Source organism: Herpailurus yagouaroundi, unplaced genomic scaffold (genome assembly GCF_014898765.1).
Source record: "Herpailurus yagouaroundi ecotype Mexico unplaced genomic scaffold, PumYag 246, whole genome shotgun sequence".
In the NCBI taxonomy this organism is placed as follows: Eukaryota; Metazoa; Chordata; class Mammalia; order Carnivora; family Felidae; genus Herpailurus; species Herpailurus yagouaroundi.
This window is the reverse complement of record NW_024412463.1, coordinates 9465837-9483006: the sequence shown is the minus strand read 5'-3', so window position 1 is coordinate 9483006 and position 17170 is coordinate 9465837. Positions and strand designations below refer to the sequence as shown.

Sequence of the window (17170 nt, the reverse complement as noted above, 5' to 3'; positions counted from 1 at the left end):
TACACACACATAATAACACACACACACACACACATAAACATCACATTTCCTTTATCCATTAATCAGTTGATGGACATGCAGGCTCTTTCCATAATTTGGCTATTGTCAGTAGTGTTGCTGTAAACGTTGGGGTGCATGTGCCCCTTTGAATCAGCATTTTTGTATCCTTTGGATAAATACCTAGTAGTGCAACTGCTGGGTTGTAGGGTAGCTCTATTTTCAATTTTTTGAGGAACCTCCATACTGTTTTCCAGAGTGGCTGCAATAGTTTGCATTCCCACCAGCAGTGCAAAAGGGTTTCCTTTTTGAACACTTTGGGGTGTTCTCTCGCCAACATCTGTTGTTGCCTGAGTTGTTAATTTTAGCCATTCTGAAAGGTGTGAGGTGGTATCTCACTGTGGTTTTGATTTGTATTTCCCTGATGCTGAGTGATGTTGAGTCTCTTTTCATGTGTCTGTTAGCGATCTGTATGTCTTCTTTGGAAAAGTGTCTATTCATGTATTTTGCTCATTTCTTCACTGGAATATTTGTTTTTTGGGTGTTGAGCTTGAGAAGTCCTTTATACATTTTGGATGCTAAGCCTTTGTCTGATACCTCATTTGCAAATATCTTCTCCCATTCTGTCAGTTGCCTTTTAGTTTTGTTGATTGTTTCCTTTACTGTGCAGAAGCTTTTTATCTCGATGAGGTCCCAATAGTTCGTTTTTGCTTTTGTTTCCCTTGCCTCCAGAGACGTGTCTAGTAAGAAGTTGCTGTAGCTAAGGTCAAAGAGTTTGTTGTTTGTTTTCTCCTCTAGAATTTTGATGGTTTCCTGTCTTACATTTAGGTTTTTTATCCATTTTGAGTTTATTTTTGTGTGTGGTGTAAGAAAGTGGTCCAGGTTCGTTCTTCTGCATGTCGCTGTCCAGTTTTCCCAGTACCACTTGCTGAAGAGACTGTCTTTTTCCATTGGATACTCTTTCCTGATTTGTCAAAGATTAGTTGGCCGTACCTTGGTGGGTCCATTTCTGGGTTCTCTATTCTCTTCCGTTGATCTATGTGTCTGTTTTTGTGCCAGTACCATGGTATCTTGATTACAGTCTTGTAGTATAACTTGAAGTCTGATACTCTACGTGGAAAACCCAAAAGCCTCCACCAAAAAACTGCTGATACTGATACATGAATTCAGCAGAGTAGCAGGATATGAGATCAATGTGCAGAAAGAAATCAGTTGTATTTCTATATACCACTTATGAAACAGCATAAAGAGAAATCAAGGAATCAGTCCCATTTACAGTTGCCCCAAAACCCATAAAACACGTAGGAGTAAACCTAGTTGAAGAGCTAAAAGATCTGTATGCTGAAAACTATAGAAAGCTTGTGAAAGAAATTGAAGAAGACACAAAGAAATGGAAAAACATTCCATGCTCATGGATTGGAAGAACAATTATTGTTAAAATGTCAGTACTACCCAAAGCAATCTACACATTCAGTGAAATCCCTATCAAAATATTACCAGCATTCTTCACAGAGCCGCAACAAACGATTCTAAAATTTGGATGAAATCGCAAAAGACCCCGAATAGCCAAAGTGATGTGGAAAAAGAAAACCAAAGCTGTAGGCATCACAATTCCGGACTTCGAGCGCTTTTACATATGCTTGGTTGTCATTCATATATATTCCTTTGTGACGTATCTGTTTAAATATTTTGCCCTTTTTTTTACTGGGCTGTCTTTTTTTATATTAAGTTTTTGGATTCTTACAAATATCGTGCATACCGATCCTTTGATAGATACATATGTGTATTCTCTCCCCATCTGTGTCTTGCTTTTTAAGTTTGTTAATGGTGTCTTTAATGAGCAGAAGTCTTTAAGTTTACAGTCCACTTTATCACTTTTTTCATTTGTGCTTATAGCTTTATGTAACTTTTGCCTACTACCAAATCATAAAGAACTTTTGTTTTTCTGTCAGAACTTCGTGGTTTTAGCTTTTATGTTTAGGATTATGATCCATTACAAATGAATATTTGGTTCTGGTATGATACAGGAGTTGAGGTTCATTTTTATTTTTCAATGGACATGCAGTTACTTCTAGGACTATTTGATGAAAAGGCTTTCCTTTCCCCACTGCATGTCATGGATTCCCTTCTTGAAAGTCAGATGACTGGGGGCACCTGGGTGGCGCAGTCGGTTAAGCGTCCGACTTCAGCCAGGTCACGATCTCGCGGTCCGTGAGTTCGAGCCCCGCGTCAGGCTCTGGGCTGATGGCTCAGAGCCTGGAGCCTGTTTCCGATTCTGTGTCTCCCTCTCTCTCTGCCCCTCCCCCGTTCATGCTCTGTCTCTCTCTGTCCCAAAAATAAATAAACGTTGAAAACAAAAATTAAAAAAAAAAAAAGTCAGATGACTGATAGAAGTTCACATCTTATTTCTTAAAGCCGTACTCCATCCCACGGATCTATTTTCCTTTCACTATGCCAGTCCCACACTGTTTTAATTACTGTAGATTTTTAGTTTTGAAATTGGGTAGTACAAGTCTTCTAAAATTGTGGGTTTTTTTTTTTCAGGAAATTCTAGATCTTTTGTATTTCCATATAACTTTTATTTTTTTATTTTATTTTATTTTATTTTTTTCAACGTTTATTTATTTTTGGGACAGAGAGAGACAGAGCATGAATGGGGGAGGGGCAGAGAGAGAGGGAGACACAGAATCGGAAACAGGCTCCAGGCTCTGAGCCATCAGCCCAGAGCCCGACGCGGGGCTCGAACTCACGAACCGCGAGATCGTGACCTGGCTGAAGTCGGACGCTTAACCGACTGCGCCACCCAGGCGCCCCTCCATATAACTTTTAGAGTTGACCTACTACTTGCTACAAAAGGCCCGCTGGATGTAGCAGTATGTATGATTGCGATTGTAGTTTGAGAGGGGGAGAGGCAACATTGTGACAATAGTACGTGTTTCAGTCCACAAACGTGGTATATCTTTACATTTATTCAGGTCTTTAATTTCGCTCCACAGCGCTTTGTAGTTTTCAGTGTAGAAATCTTACACACCCCTTGATGAACTTATTCCTGAGTCTTCAATCTTACCTTATATGATTGTAAATGGAATGAATCTTGAATTTCATTTTCCAAATATTTTCTATTAGTATATAAAAATATAACTGATTTTGCAATACTTGCCTTGTATCCTACAGCCTTGCCAAAGTCACTATTTAGTTCCAGTGGTTGTAATGTGGATTCCTGAGGTTATTCTAGGTAGTCGGTCATGGTATCTGCAGATAGAGATAGGGTTTTACTTCTTTCTGATTCTAAGGCCCTTCCTTAACTAACTTACTTCCTTTATTCTTCTCCATTCTTCCCTCCCTTTCTTTCTTTATCCTTCTTTTATTCTCCCCTCCCTCCCTTCCTTTATTCCTCCCTTTGCATTATTGCAATGGCTAGAACTTCTAGTACAATATTGAATACAAGTGGTAAAAGTGGTCATCTTTGCTTTCTTCATCATCTTTGCTTAAGGAAGAATGTTGAGTATTTGACCATTAAGCATGACGTTAGCTGAAGGTTTTTGTAGATAAACTTCCATCGGGTTGAGGAAGCTGGTGAGTCTTCACATGTATAAACATACATTGAAACCATTAGGGTATTCAAGTTAGTAAATATATCCAGTCTCCCTAAATGTTCTTTATGCTCCTTTTTTTTTTAATTTTTAATTTTTAGGGGCGCCTGGGTGGCTCAGTCGGTTGAGCGTCCGACTTCAGCTCAGGTCATGATCTCGCGGTCTGTGAGTTTGAGCCCCGCATCGGGCTCTGGGCTGATGGCTCAGAGCCTGGAGCCTGCTTCCGATTCTGTGTCTCCCTCTCTCTCTGACCCTCCCCCGTTCACGCTCTGTCTCTCTCTGCCTCAAAAATAAATAAACATTAAAAAAAAAAAAGATTTATTAATTTTTAATTTTTAGAGAGAGAAAGCATGAGCACAGGAGAAGGGCAGAGGGAAAGAGAGAATCTCAAGCAGGCTCTACACACAGTGTGGAGCCCAAAACAGGGCTTGATCCCGTGACCCTGGGATCGTGACCTGAGCCAAAATCAAGAGTCAGACACTCAACCCACTGAGCCACCCAGGCACCCGTATGCTCCTTTTGATCTGTTCATCCCATCTCCTACTCTATCCCCAGGAAGTCACTGATGTTTTCTGTACCTTGGATAAGCTTACATTTTCTGCAGTCTCTATAAATAGAATTATCAGCATGTAGCAATTTTTTCTGGCTACTTTCTTTTAGTAATGCATATGTATATACATACATACTTGTATCAGTATATGATGTATTTATGTATACTGTCTTTGTAATATATAATATACAAAGTATACATGTAGAAGTATATATTCTACATATTTTACATGACATATATTACACATAATATATACATTTATATAGGACATATTTTGTATATACATTTGTATTTCTTTTTATTTAGCCACATCACATGTATCAAGAGTTTAATCCTTTTTTTTTGTTTGTTTGTTTAAATTTTTTCAACGTTTATTTATTTGTTGGACAGAGAGAGACAGAGCATGAACGGGGGAGGGGCAGAGAGAGAGGGAGACACAGAATCGGAAACAGGCTCCAGGCTCTGAGCCATCAGCCCAGAGCCTGACGCGGGGCTCGAACTCCCGGACCGCGAGATCGTGACCTGGCTGAAGTCGGACGCTTAACCGACTGCGCCACCCAGGCGCCCCGAGTTTAATCCTTTTTATTGCTGAATGGTATTCCAGTGTATGGTTTTACTTCAGTTTGTTCCGCCCATTCCCCTGTTGATGACTATCTGGAGTGTTCCCTGTTTCCAGCTATTGTAAAATGCCACTGAAAATATTCATGTATAATTATCTTCACGTATGTGTGATTGTATATATGCTTTTATTTCTCCTGGCTAAATACCAGGGAGTGTGATCAAAAGCACAGGTATAGGTTTACCTTTTTCAGAAACTTTTAGACTTGTCCAAAGCACTTTTATCATTTTACATTTTTACCACCAGTGTGTGAGAGTTCCAGTTGTCCACATCCTTGACGACACTCCGTAGGGTCAGTCGTCCCTCCTTGCCGTATTACGCTGCCGGGAACCTTCAGTACCATGTTGAGTAGAAGTGATGGGAGCCTATGTCTTGACCTAGCTTCTGATGTTAAGGGGAAAGCATTTTTTTCACTATGGCCTATTTACGGTGACACTTTTTCATGTGTACCCTCTATCAGACTGAGGAAATTCTCTTTTATTCCTAAGCTGCTGGGAGCCCTCCTTGATAATAAAGAATGTTGGGTTTGGGGAAATGCTTTTCCTGCATGTGTTGATGTAATACATGGTTTCTCTTGTTAGGTTCCTAATAGAAATACATTGATTTTCCAATGTTAGACTAACTTTGCATTCTGGGGATAAACCCCACTTGGTTTCGGTACGTATTCTCCTTTTCTGTATCATTGGCACTGATTCCCAGAAGTCAGGCAGGAATTTGATGTTCTGTATGCTAGGTCTATGTCTTCCTGTGGCAGAGTGCAGGCAGTGTCACTAGCCTCACGGAATGAATTGGCAAGTTTTCCATAGTCTTCAGGTTTCTTTTTTGTTTTTAAGTTTATTTATTTTGAGAGTGGGCCCAAGCAGAGGGGAGCAGAGAGAGACAGAGACAGAGAGAGAGAGAGAATCCCAAGCAGGCTCCATGCTGCTGGCACAGAGCCTGCCCGGTATGGGGCTTGAGCTCACAAACTGCGAGATCATGGCCTGAGCCAAAATCCGGAGCTGGACACTTGACCGACTGAGCCACCCAGGCACTGCGTAGTTTTCAGTTTTCTACGAGAATGTGTGTAAAATTGGTATTGTTTCTTTCTTAACTACTTGCTAGTATTTGCACCTTTCTTTGTTGTGAAGGCTCTTAACCACAAATTCAGTTTATTTAATAACTAAGGGGTTTTTCATGGTACCTATTTCTTCCTGAGTAAACTGATAATTTGTGTCTCGTAATCTCTCCATTTCATCCATATTGTCAGATTTATTGGTGTTAAGTGGTTTATTGTGGCCCCTTCCTGTCTTTACTGTCTGTAGACTACAATGATGGCCTCTCTGTCACTTCTGATGTTCATAACTTGTATCTTTTTTTCCTGATCAGTCTGATGAAAAGAGAATATCGATTTATTGATATTGTCAAAGAACCGGCCCTTGGTTTTATTGATTTTTCTCTTTTGTTTTCCTGTTTTCAATCCTGCTGACCTCTGCTCTCATGTTTCTTGTTTCTTTATTTTCAGCTTACTTTAGTTTTAATTTGCCTTTCTGTTTCTGGTGTCTCAGGGTGGAAGCTGAAGTCATTGATCTGAGACTGTTTATTCTTCTAGTATAGCCATTTCAGCTTTATTGTATTGTACTTTATGAAGATGCTTTTAAAATTTTTATTTATGTTTTATTTTAGAGAGGAGGGGAGAGGGGCAGAGGAAGAGAGAGAGAGAATCCCAAGCAGGCTCCATGCTCAGTGCAGAGCCTGATGCAGGGGCCCAATGTGGAGCTAGACACAGGGCTCAATCTCACGACCCTGGGAAGATGACCTGAGCCAAGACCAAGAGTCAGACGCCCAACCGACTAACTGAGCCAACCAGGTGTCCTGCCATTTACAATTTACAGCTTTAAATTCTCCCCGAGTACTTCCTGGCAGTATCCTGCAAATTACCATATGTTGTATTTCCATTTTCATTAATCTGATTCTTTAAGATTTTTCTTTTGATTTCTTTTTTGACCCATAGTTTTATTTAGAAATTTTTTATGTAGAGTCCATGTATTTGGGATTTCAAAGATAACTATTTCATTGTTATTAGAGGGCATACTTTGTATGATTTGAGAATCCTTTTAAAAATCTCGACACTTATTTTATGACCCAGTGTGTGGTCTGTAATGATAAATCTTCTGTGTGCACTTGAAAGGAATGGGCATTCTGTTGTTGGGTGGGAGGGTGGGTTGACAGTGTTGTTTGAGTCTTACATATCCTGTTCATCCGCTTGTCCTGTGTTACTGAGAGGGGGGTATGGAAGTCAGCATTGTAATTGTGATTTTTTTCCTGTTGAGTTCTATCATTTTTTGCTTCAGGTATTTTCACTCTCTACGATTAGTTGTATAAACATGTAGTAGAATCTTTTCTTGTTAAATTGACCCCTTGATCTTTATGAAATGACCCTGTTCTTCCTGTAGTTAAATTCTTTGCCCTGAAATCTACTTTAATATTAAGATACCTTCTCCAGCTTTCTGTTGGTTAATTATGGCATGGCATATCTTTATTTTTAACTCATTTTTGTCTATTTAATGTGGGTTACTTGTAGGCATCATATACTAAAGGCATTGTTTTTTATTTTTATTTTTTAATTTTTTTATTATTATTATTTTTTTTAACGTTTATTTATTTTTTGGGGGACAGAGAGAGACAGAGCATGAACGGGGGAGGGGCAGAGAGAGAGGGAGACACAGAATCGGAAACAGGCTCCAGGCTCTGAGCCATCAGCCCAGAGCCCGACGCGGGGCTCGAACTCAGGGACTGCGAGATCGTGACCTGGCTGAAGTCGGATGCTTAACCGACTGAGCCACCCAGGCGCCCCAAGGCATTGTTTTTTAAATGCAATTTGACAATGTCTGCTTTGAATTACGGTGTTTGATGTGATTTTGAATACGCTTTAAATTTACCAGCTAGCTCTTGTTTTTTCTCCCTACCACTCCTTCTGCCATGTTTCTTTTTCTCTCTTTCTTCTTTTGTATTAATTGATTTTTCCAGTGATTTCATTATGTCTCTTTTGTTGGCTTTATACCCCCTTCAGTGGTTGGTTTGGGGTTTATTTTATACATCTGTAGCTTGATAGTGTGTAATGTTATACCCTCTTATGTGTAGCATGGGAACCCCGTAACAGTATACTTCCATTTTTGCTTTCCTGGCTTTTGTGCCAGTGCTGTCAGTTGTACAAAAAAGTTTTTTGTTTGTCTGTCTGTCATTGTTGTTTTGCTTTTGTGTGTGTCAGAAACTTTGCAATATGAGTAAGATCATGACCTGAGCCAAGATCAAGAGTTGCACATTTAATGGACTGAGCCACCCAGGTGCCCCTCACATCTTATATTTTTATGGTACCCATATTTTTATGATACATATGTTACTGTATTTTAAAACAAAAAGTCCTACTTGGATCCTCTGTCTTCCTCTAGCCCTCTTACTCTTTTTCCATTTATAGCCAACTTTGAGAGTTTTTACTAAATCTTTTTTCTCCTGCTTTTCAGTCCTGCTCTTACTACATTCTGTTTTCTGTCCCACTCCACCGAATTTTAGATGTCCAAACAATAAACTTTATTATTAGTATCAGTTTGCACACTTGCAGTCCTCGTTCTGACCCTTCCCTTACATTTGACACTGTTGACTACACTTTGATTTTTGAATCTTTTTTCCTAATTCCTTAACTAGGCTCTAGATAGAGATGTGAGCAATAAACTATCCCACCTTTATATTTTTGCAGATGTCTAAAATATCTAAACCCACGTCTAAGACTAAACTCAATTAAAAATAGAACTACCCTAAGACCTAGGAATACACTAGTAGGTATTTATCCAAAGGATACAAAAATGCTGATTTGAAGGGGCACATGCACCTCGATGTTTATAGCAGCACTGTCAACAATAGCCAAATTATGGAAAGAGCCCACATGTCCATTGACCAATGTATGGATAAAGAAAATGTGGTACACACACACACACACACACACACACACACACACACAATGGAATATTACTCAGCATCAAAAAGAATGAAATCTTGCCATTTGCAACAACATGGATGGAACTAGAATGCATTATGCTAAACAAAATAAGTCAGACAAATAACCCTAACCCTAACTCACTCATATGTGGAATTTAAGAAACGCAACAGATGAACGTAGGGGAAGGGAAGAAAAACTAAGATAAAAACAGAGACGGGGGCAAGCCACCAGGGGCTCTTTTTTTTTTTTTTTTTTAATGTTTATTTATTTTTGAGACGATGCAAGAGACAGAGTGCAAGCAGTGGAGGGGCAGACAGAGAGAGACACAGAATCTGAAGCGGGGTCCAGGCTCTGAGCTGTCAGCCCAGAGCCCGACGCGGGGCTCGAACCCACGAACCGTGAGATCATGACCTGAGCCGAAGTCGGACGCTTAACCGACTGAGCCACCCAGGCGCTCCCAGAGGCTCTTAAATACAGAGAACAAACTGAGGGTTGCTGGAGGGGAAGTAGGTGAGCGGATGGGCTAAATGGGGGATGGGCATTAAGGCAGGCACTGTTGTGTTGACCAATTGGTGTTATATGTAAGTGATGAATCACTGAAACCAACGCTACACTGTGTGTTAACTAACTTGAATTTAAATAAACTTAAAATTGATAAAAATAAAACTAAACTCATGATTCTATCCCGCCAAACTCCTTTTTTATTTCCTGTTTTGACAAATGGTAGGATAACCTTCCAGCTCCCCCCGCCCCATACAGAAGCCACTCTTGATCGTTTCCTTCCCTTAACTGATCTTTTTCCACATCCATTTTTTACTGTCTCTTAAAATCTTTTCAATTTCTTCTCTCTCCTCTATTTTCACGCCAATCACTGCTGCCACTTCTTAATGCGGTTGTGACTTGCATCTTGCCAAGTGTAGCTGCACATAATTGGGCAAAAAAAAGTTATTTTCATTGTTTTAATAGCATAACTTGAAGTTGATTTTTAAGATTTTCCGATATAAAACTCATCCTGATTTTACGAGGATACTTTTATAAAAAAAATTAAGTTCTTTATATGTGGATTAAAAGTGTTTGGGGGGGGGGCTTCCTGACTGGTGAATAAGAATGTATCATTGTGCCAGGAGGGTGGTACAACCTAAAATTCACAGGGATAGGAGCTCCTGTCTCCGGACCCTTCCAGACCTCATGCTACTTATCTCTCCACCTGGCTGTTTGTTTGTATCCTTTAATATCCTTCATAATAATGTGGTAATCTAATGTAACCTGTATGGAGCAGGCAAGACCGAATTTTTACATGAATGGCACCCATGGAAGTAAAAAACAAAAAAACAAAAAAAAAGCAAAACCTGGAGATCAGTTAGTATACTTGCAGACTAGGGGATGAGGAGGCAGCACAATGGGGTGCATGCAGTTAGACCCTTTTGTATATAATATGTAAGAATTTTTATTTATTTAGTCTCCATGGATGATCTTAAAATTTTTTTAAATGCCTTTGCAGGAGAAAACATATTATATTCATGTACCTATAGTGTATTAGAATCTCCTATGGGTATGTAGATAACATAAGGTCCAAATATGTTTATCTGTAAATACTTGGATTCTTTAGCAAGCAATAAAATGACTTTTCTGATATCTCAGTAATATTGCTAATTAAAAACAAGCCATGACATAGTCCACGCAGTCAAAAGAAATACCAGAAGTTTCAACAAAGCTGACAATAAAAGATAACAAATATCAACTAATTCTTATATAGTTACAATATATGTGGAGGATACTTTGCACATAAAGGCACAAAGCATTCAGCAACATTGGAAGTAATTTCTAATACCGTGGTTATGTAAGCAGCGAAGTAAATGTTTCATTTACTAGTTCATAGCAAGCTGCAGAAAAAAATCAGATCAGAGCGATACAATAATCAGCAAAAATATACATCAGGATTATAAATTTTCTAATATTCATCATCAGCATTCAAAACATTATTGTCTTCAAAGTCACCAAAACTTTCATCTCTAAAGTCTGAATACCTGTTCCTGTTGACACACATGACTTTTTTTCCCAAAATAAAACCACCACACTCTTTAAATTAGAGACTGTCACCACTGTCTTCAAGCAATTAATAATTCTTATTACCATGACAGATGTTACTCTGGAAGCTTTCATGACCATATCGTTGCAAAAACAACCCATATTCTGCTTGAGTAAGCCTCATAGCGATCAGAATTTTATAGCCAATGGAGACAGTTATCCCGTGGGTTAGGTCATGGAGTAGCCAGTAGAGCTTTCCCTGATGTAGAGAAATTTTTCTACGTGGTGTGCTCCATTTCCATCAGGGTGTTTTCCTCCTGCCCCAAAGTGTCCACTGGGGGCAGGTGTGATGACTTGCCAGTCAACAGGAGCACTGGCAGAGTAGGACAGGACCCTGGTGGCCTGTAGTCCATAGTACAGGCACTTGAATTGGATGCCAAGTGATTCCGAAGGGAGCTAAATCCCTCTTACACACTGGCACTAACTGTTTTCACTGGATCGGTGAATTCATGAGGAATTGCACCATATTCTTCTTCAGTTTCCTGGCACTCAAGTTTTTTGACCGTTGTTGACTGTCAACTTGTTTGTAACAACTGGCTTTAACAGAAATGTTTGAATAGATGCTTTTGCCTAAAAATATACTTATTTATGTATGGAACTGAAGTTATTTCGTTTGCCTCTTTTAAGTTAAGCAAATAGTTCCCTTAGATGTGTTCCAGAAATATTTACTAAGAACCTGTGAGTGTCCAAAACGTATTTACGGCTTTAGCTTATTAGTTATTAGCCTGTAACTCATCGATCAGAAGACTCGGAAAAATAAATTGAATTGATTTGTTTGCATAGATAGTTAGTCCCAGAATTAATTAAATATTGTTAGATCCAGAAGTTAATATTATTTCGATTTAATGAATATGCTGCATGACTTTCTTATTTATACTGTACCTATAGAGTGGCAGCATAGAAATGAATGTAAACTAATCAGTATGATTTGTCTATGTGCAGTGAGAGAATCGAAGAAGCTACTGACCATAATCTTGAAAAATACAGCAAAAATTAGTAAAAGAGAAGGGAAAAAATTGCTTCTGTATTTTGATGCATCATTGGAAATTGCTAGTGTGACACAAAAAATTTTGGGTGCAAATAAATACAGGGTAAGTATTTTAATTCTTTTTAATACATACTTTCATCAAATTCTTTTAAATAAATATTTATTTTCATAATTCTGGAAACTTAGTTATTTGGGGCTATAAGTTTCATTGATTTTTTTTCCCCTAGAATTCTTAAAATGACATGTAGATTTTAGTTTTTAAAATTTGTAATGTGGAATAGCCATCAGATTGTTAGTTGTATCCTTGAGACACCTGTTTAGAATCTCAGATCACAAAATAAGCTGCAGTACTCAAAACATCTAACAAAATTCTTGCTAGGTGTTTAAAAAGTGAATTGAGACAAAACCCTGTTTTTACGATAGTAAACATTGTGAGAATTGCAGACTGTACCCCAGAAGAAGTGAATGAGTGGCATAGGGAAAATGGGGTATAGAAGTTGAGGAACGAGAATGCTCGTTAAGAGACTTAAAGGAAAGGCTTTGGAGACGGGGCTTGGCATGGCTTTGGAAATTGATGGGTGTAATTTAGATAAGGTGCTTTCTAGAATTGTGGAAGACATCATGAGTTCATAAGGTGACAATTCATGTTAAGTTTGAGGGAGATATCCCGTTGACAAGCTTGGGTAATGCATGTCTTAGTCTGTGCAGGCTGCGGTAACAAAAATACCATACACTTGGTGGTTTCAGTGACACACATTGACTTCTCATAGTTCCGGAGGCTAGAAGTCCAAGATCAGGTGCTAGCAGACTTATTTTCTGGTGAGGGCCCACTTCCTGGTTCACAGTGGCTAGCTTCTCGCCGTGTCCTCACATGGCAGAAGGGGGTGAAGGAGCTCTTTGGGGTCTCATGAGGGCACTGATCCCATTCATGAGGGCCCTGCCCTGATAACCCACTCAACCTCCCAAAGGCCCCACCTCCTAATACCATCTCTTGGGGATTAGGTTTCAATATGTGAATTTGGGGGGGGACACATTCAGTTTATAGCTGTGGGAAAGATTTATGGTAAAGAAAAAGAGACTGTGTTTCTGAGGGACCCTCACCAAAACGGCAGGCTAGGAAGACTGATTAGTGAAGAGACATTATGGTATTCTGAGAAGGGTATTTACGTATGCAAAATAATGATTTGAGATAATACAGCAGTTTTGAAAGGAAACAGGAGATAATTGCATTCAAATAGAAGGAACTGAGAGAAAATGACATCTCTTTGAATTAATTTTAGGAATTTACCAGAAAACAAGGTATTTCTGTTGCGAAAACATCTGTGCATATAATTTTTGATGCAAGTGGATCACAGGTATGTGTCTGACTTACTTGATTTTTATCACTGGGCTAAGCTGAACCATAAGTAATAGGACAGTATGATGTTGGAGGGTGAGTATCTAAAAGATATCTTGTCTCAGCATAGAGAGTGCCCCAATGAGATGTATGGGATTTTTAAAGTATGTTATTATTTTAGTACAGAAGATAGTTATTAGTAGTTTTGATAACTTTAAAAATTAGAAATCGGGGCGCCTGGGTGGCGCAGTCGGTTAAGCGTCCGACTTCAGCCAGGTCACGATCTCGCGGTCCGGGAGTTCGAGCCCCGCGTCGGGCTCTGGACTGATGGCTCAGAGCCTGGAGCCTGTTTCCGATTCTGTGTCTCCCTCTCTCTCTGCCCCTCCCCCGTTCATGCTCTGTCTCTCTCTGTCCCAAAAGTAGATAGACGTTGAAAAAAAAATAAATAAATAAAATAAATAAATAAATAAATAAAAATTAGAAATATATGTCCTGCCTCTAATGCCAAAGTTGGTTTTATGTCTGTTGACGTTTGAAACGTGGATGCTTTTTTGTTGGGTCAATCTGTAGGACTAAGTACATGGAAGACAGAAAGAATTGATGCAAGTGTGGGATGAGTAGGCACTTGATTAAGACATCCAGTGATTTTTGAGAACTTTGTGTGGTTTGGAGTTTGAAATACTTTTTCCACATTCTCCCCAACAGATTCTGGTGCCAGAAAGTCAAATCTCACCCATGGAAGAGGAAATCATTAGTTTGAAGGAAAAACCTAACTCCCAAAAGGAATTCGCTAAACCTCCAAAATGTATCAAAAACAGCAATCAAGGGGACAGAAAGAATAGTCAGCTTGGGGTAAATATGGTGTCAAAATAGTTGTTTATAAAACGGCATAGATCAAATCATTGCTATATGTAATTATAGAAAAAGGTATCTAGAGTTTACATTAATGGTCGTCATCAATAACATTTCAGAGTATTTTCCCCTGCCTTTTACAAATGCAAACAAAAGCATGGTGCTTTAGCAGTTCTGTTTATGTGTAAGTGTAAGAGAGTAACTACCACTTTTTACATTTATCCCCTCTGTTTTGTATTTGCTTTTGGCCTTATGCAGAACACAAATCTATAATGCAGTGTCTCTTTACTCACACAAGGACAGAAAGCAAAGTATTAAGCTCTTCTTCTTCCTCCTCCTCCTCCTCCCCCTCCTCCTCCTCCTCCTCCTCCTCCTCGTGGAGACTCCCTTCTAGGCCACACTCAACAGAACCAGCACTCCACCTTCTTCCCTCGCTGTGACACTTGACATGGCCAACAGCCCTGTCTTTCCTATTGTCCTCTCCTCCTCCGATTTCTGCTAGCATTTTAATTGTCTCCCGACTCTGTCACTACGTTGGAGGTACTTTCCCTCCCTACATTCTGGATGTAGATTCACTCTAAAAGCGTGGCTCAGCCTCCTGAACACGTCTGTGCCTTCTCGCTTACAGAGCTCCTTCACGTGCCCAGTGTAAACTCTTGAAATGTACCAGACCTCTCTTCAGAGTGCCATAGTGACGCCTCACTCTTCTAATGTTTCCCTTGGTGTGTCCCTCCAAGTCTTTTCCTAAAGTCTAACTTCAAACTCTTTTATCTTTTGTGTCAAATTTGCATGTCTGCATACTTCAGTAAGGCTATCGTTAGCGTTTGGATGGCGTCCTGAATCCAGCCTCCTCTCCTGTCACACCTAGGACCGAGGTACCAGCGGTGGTCCTTTCACAGCATCTCTCAAGTCCTTTCCTCCTCACGCCCTTCACTGTTGCTCATCTTCGCACACCTGGCTTAATGCAGCCACGCCCTCATTGTTCTTGGACACGGTTGCTTCATCCTGTGAGCTACCCCTTGTGGTGTCCCATGCTTTTCTTAATACCGGCGTCCTGGTAGCATTCTTCTGCTCAGAAACTTTGTGATCTCTGTGTTTACCTTCCTGCATCTGAACTTGGACTCAATCCTGGGACCTTTTACGTCTTCTTTTACTCTAAAGACCACTTTATGAGTAAGGTCAGTTGCTTTACTGCCTCTTTTTTATGTCGCACTAATTTTTGCGCCTCTCCGTTCATCCGTGTTGTGTGTCCTTTTTTTTCACTTTTCCCCATTTCCCCCTGGCCCTTATGTTTGCAAGGCTTGATGATTACTTTCACTTCTCTTCATGGACCTTTTCCCGCTGCAATTTTTACTAACTTCTCACCTTTACACAAGTGGAACTCTCACAGGCTCCCCCATACACTTCGACGTGTTGGTGTTACTGTCCTTTCCCGTTAGTCTTGTTTCTTCAGTAAGTGAAATGTCAGTTTTCCTTAGACAATTCAGTTATAAAAGCCATTTGCCATTTGCTGTGCCTTTTGGTTTTTTTTACGTAATATAATTTATAGTCAAATTGGTTTCCATACAACACCCAGTGTTCATCCCGACAGGTGCCCTCCTCGATGCCCATCCCCCATTTTCCCCTCTCCCCCACTCCCCCATCAACCCTCAGTGTGTTCTCCGTATCCAAGAGTCTCTTACGGTTTGCCTCCCTCCCTCTCTGTAACTTTTTTTTCCCTTCCCCCCATGGTCTTCTGTTAAGTTTCTCAAGATCCACATATGGGTGAAAACATATGATATCTGTCTTTCTCTAACTGACTTATTTCACTTAGCACAATACCCTCCAGTTCCATCCACGTTGCTACAAATGGCCAGATTTCAAATGAATAAAGAAGATGTGGTTTATATATACAATGGAATACTACTTGGCAATGCTGTGCCTTTTATATCCAAGTTGTACCTTGAGTAGTTATTTAAAATTCTTAGGACCCCCACCTTAAACTCAGTAAGTCATAAACTCTGGAAAAGATCTCTCTAAAAAACATTGCTCTGTTGTGAAATACCCACTGTGTTTTCGTTCAGAATTAACTGTGAAGCGTTTATATGAATAAGTAACTTTCCAGGTCCCATTCACTATGCCGCTAGGAACTATCCTTCTTTGCACAAGAATCCATTGGTTCAGTAGTTTGTTTTCTGGTTGATCTTAGAATTCCCCCTTTTCCTCTCCTTTCCACCTTTCCTTCTCACCCCATTTACATACCTATTAAAATACCTGCAGTATTTTTTTTTTTAGTCTCAGGGGCAGGTGCCTTTAAAAAACAACAACAACAACACAGTCTCCTCTGCCTCTTTGCAGTTTTTCATCATCTCCTCCTTTATATGACGCCCCCTGAAACTCCTGTTCCTGCAGCCCTTGCCTCTGCTTGCCTCCCTCTGTTCAGTCACTCTAGAATGAAGTCAGAAAATGTGCATCTTTATCAGAGCCACCAGCTCGTGCGTGTGCTGCTGAGTCTCTGAATTCCTGTAGCTACCTTTACTCCAAAGTCAGTTTGGTCTCCACAGATTATTAATACAATTTTTTTAAATATGTGAAAGTTTTGAGGAATGCTGAACATTATGAAGGCATTCACGAACAGATTCGCCTAAGTCTGTATCCAAACATCACGCCCTGAAATAGAATAAGAAACTGAGCCATTGGTTGTAAGATACACCCAGTATCAGTAAAATATTTTCAGCTGGTATATAAAGGTGCTGTATTCCATATATCTGGATACTCTATAACTACTTTTTAAAAATTATTTCTTAGAGAGCATGCGAGCAGGGGAGGGGCAGAGAGAGAGAATCCCAAGCAGGCTTTATGCTGTCAGTGTAGAACCTGACATGAGGCTTGAACTCACAAACCGTGAGATCATGACCTGAGCAGAAACCAAGAGTCGGACGCTGAACTGACTGAGGCACCCAGTGTCCCTCTATAAATACTTTTTAAAACAACATTCCTTGTTTGGGCTACCTATTCAATACCAAATATTTAGGATAGAACCTCTCAAGTCAGCCTAAAACAGAAATTTCTTGATATGATGTCATGTATAAAATACCATATGTCTTTTGGGTGTAGTCAAGGTATATGTTATGAATAAAATTGTAGGACAGTTCATTTCAAAAGAGGATGTGTGTTTACTGTGGCTGCTTCTCA

At 39.7% G+C, this 17170-nt stretch overlaps 1 protein-coding gene across 1 annotated transcript in view; it reads left to right on the top strand.

Moving 5' to 3' along the window:
- The window catches only part of SYCP2 (synaptonemal complex protein 2), a 68918-nt gene that overhangs the window by 19441 nt on the left and 32307 nt on the right, over window positions 1-17170 (top strand). The window contains exons 15-17 of the mRNA XM_040459749.1: window positions 11763-11911; window positions 13089-13163; window positions 13850-14005. Of these exons, the coding sequence (XP_040315683.1) occupies window positions 11763-11911; window positions 13089-13163; window positions 13850-14005 (380 nt within the window). The remainder of the gene's footprint in view (window positions 1-11762; window positions 11912-13088; window positions 13164-13849; window positions 14006-17170) is intronic.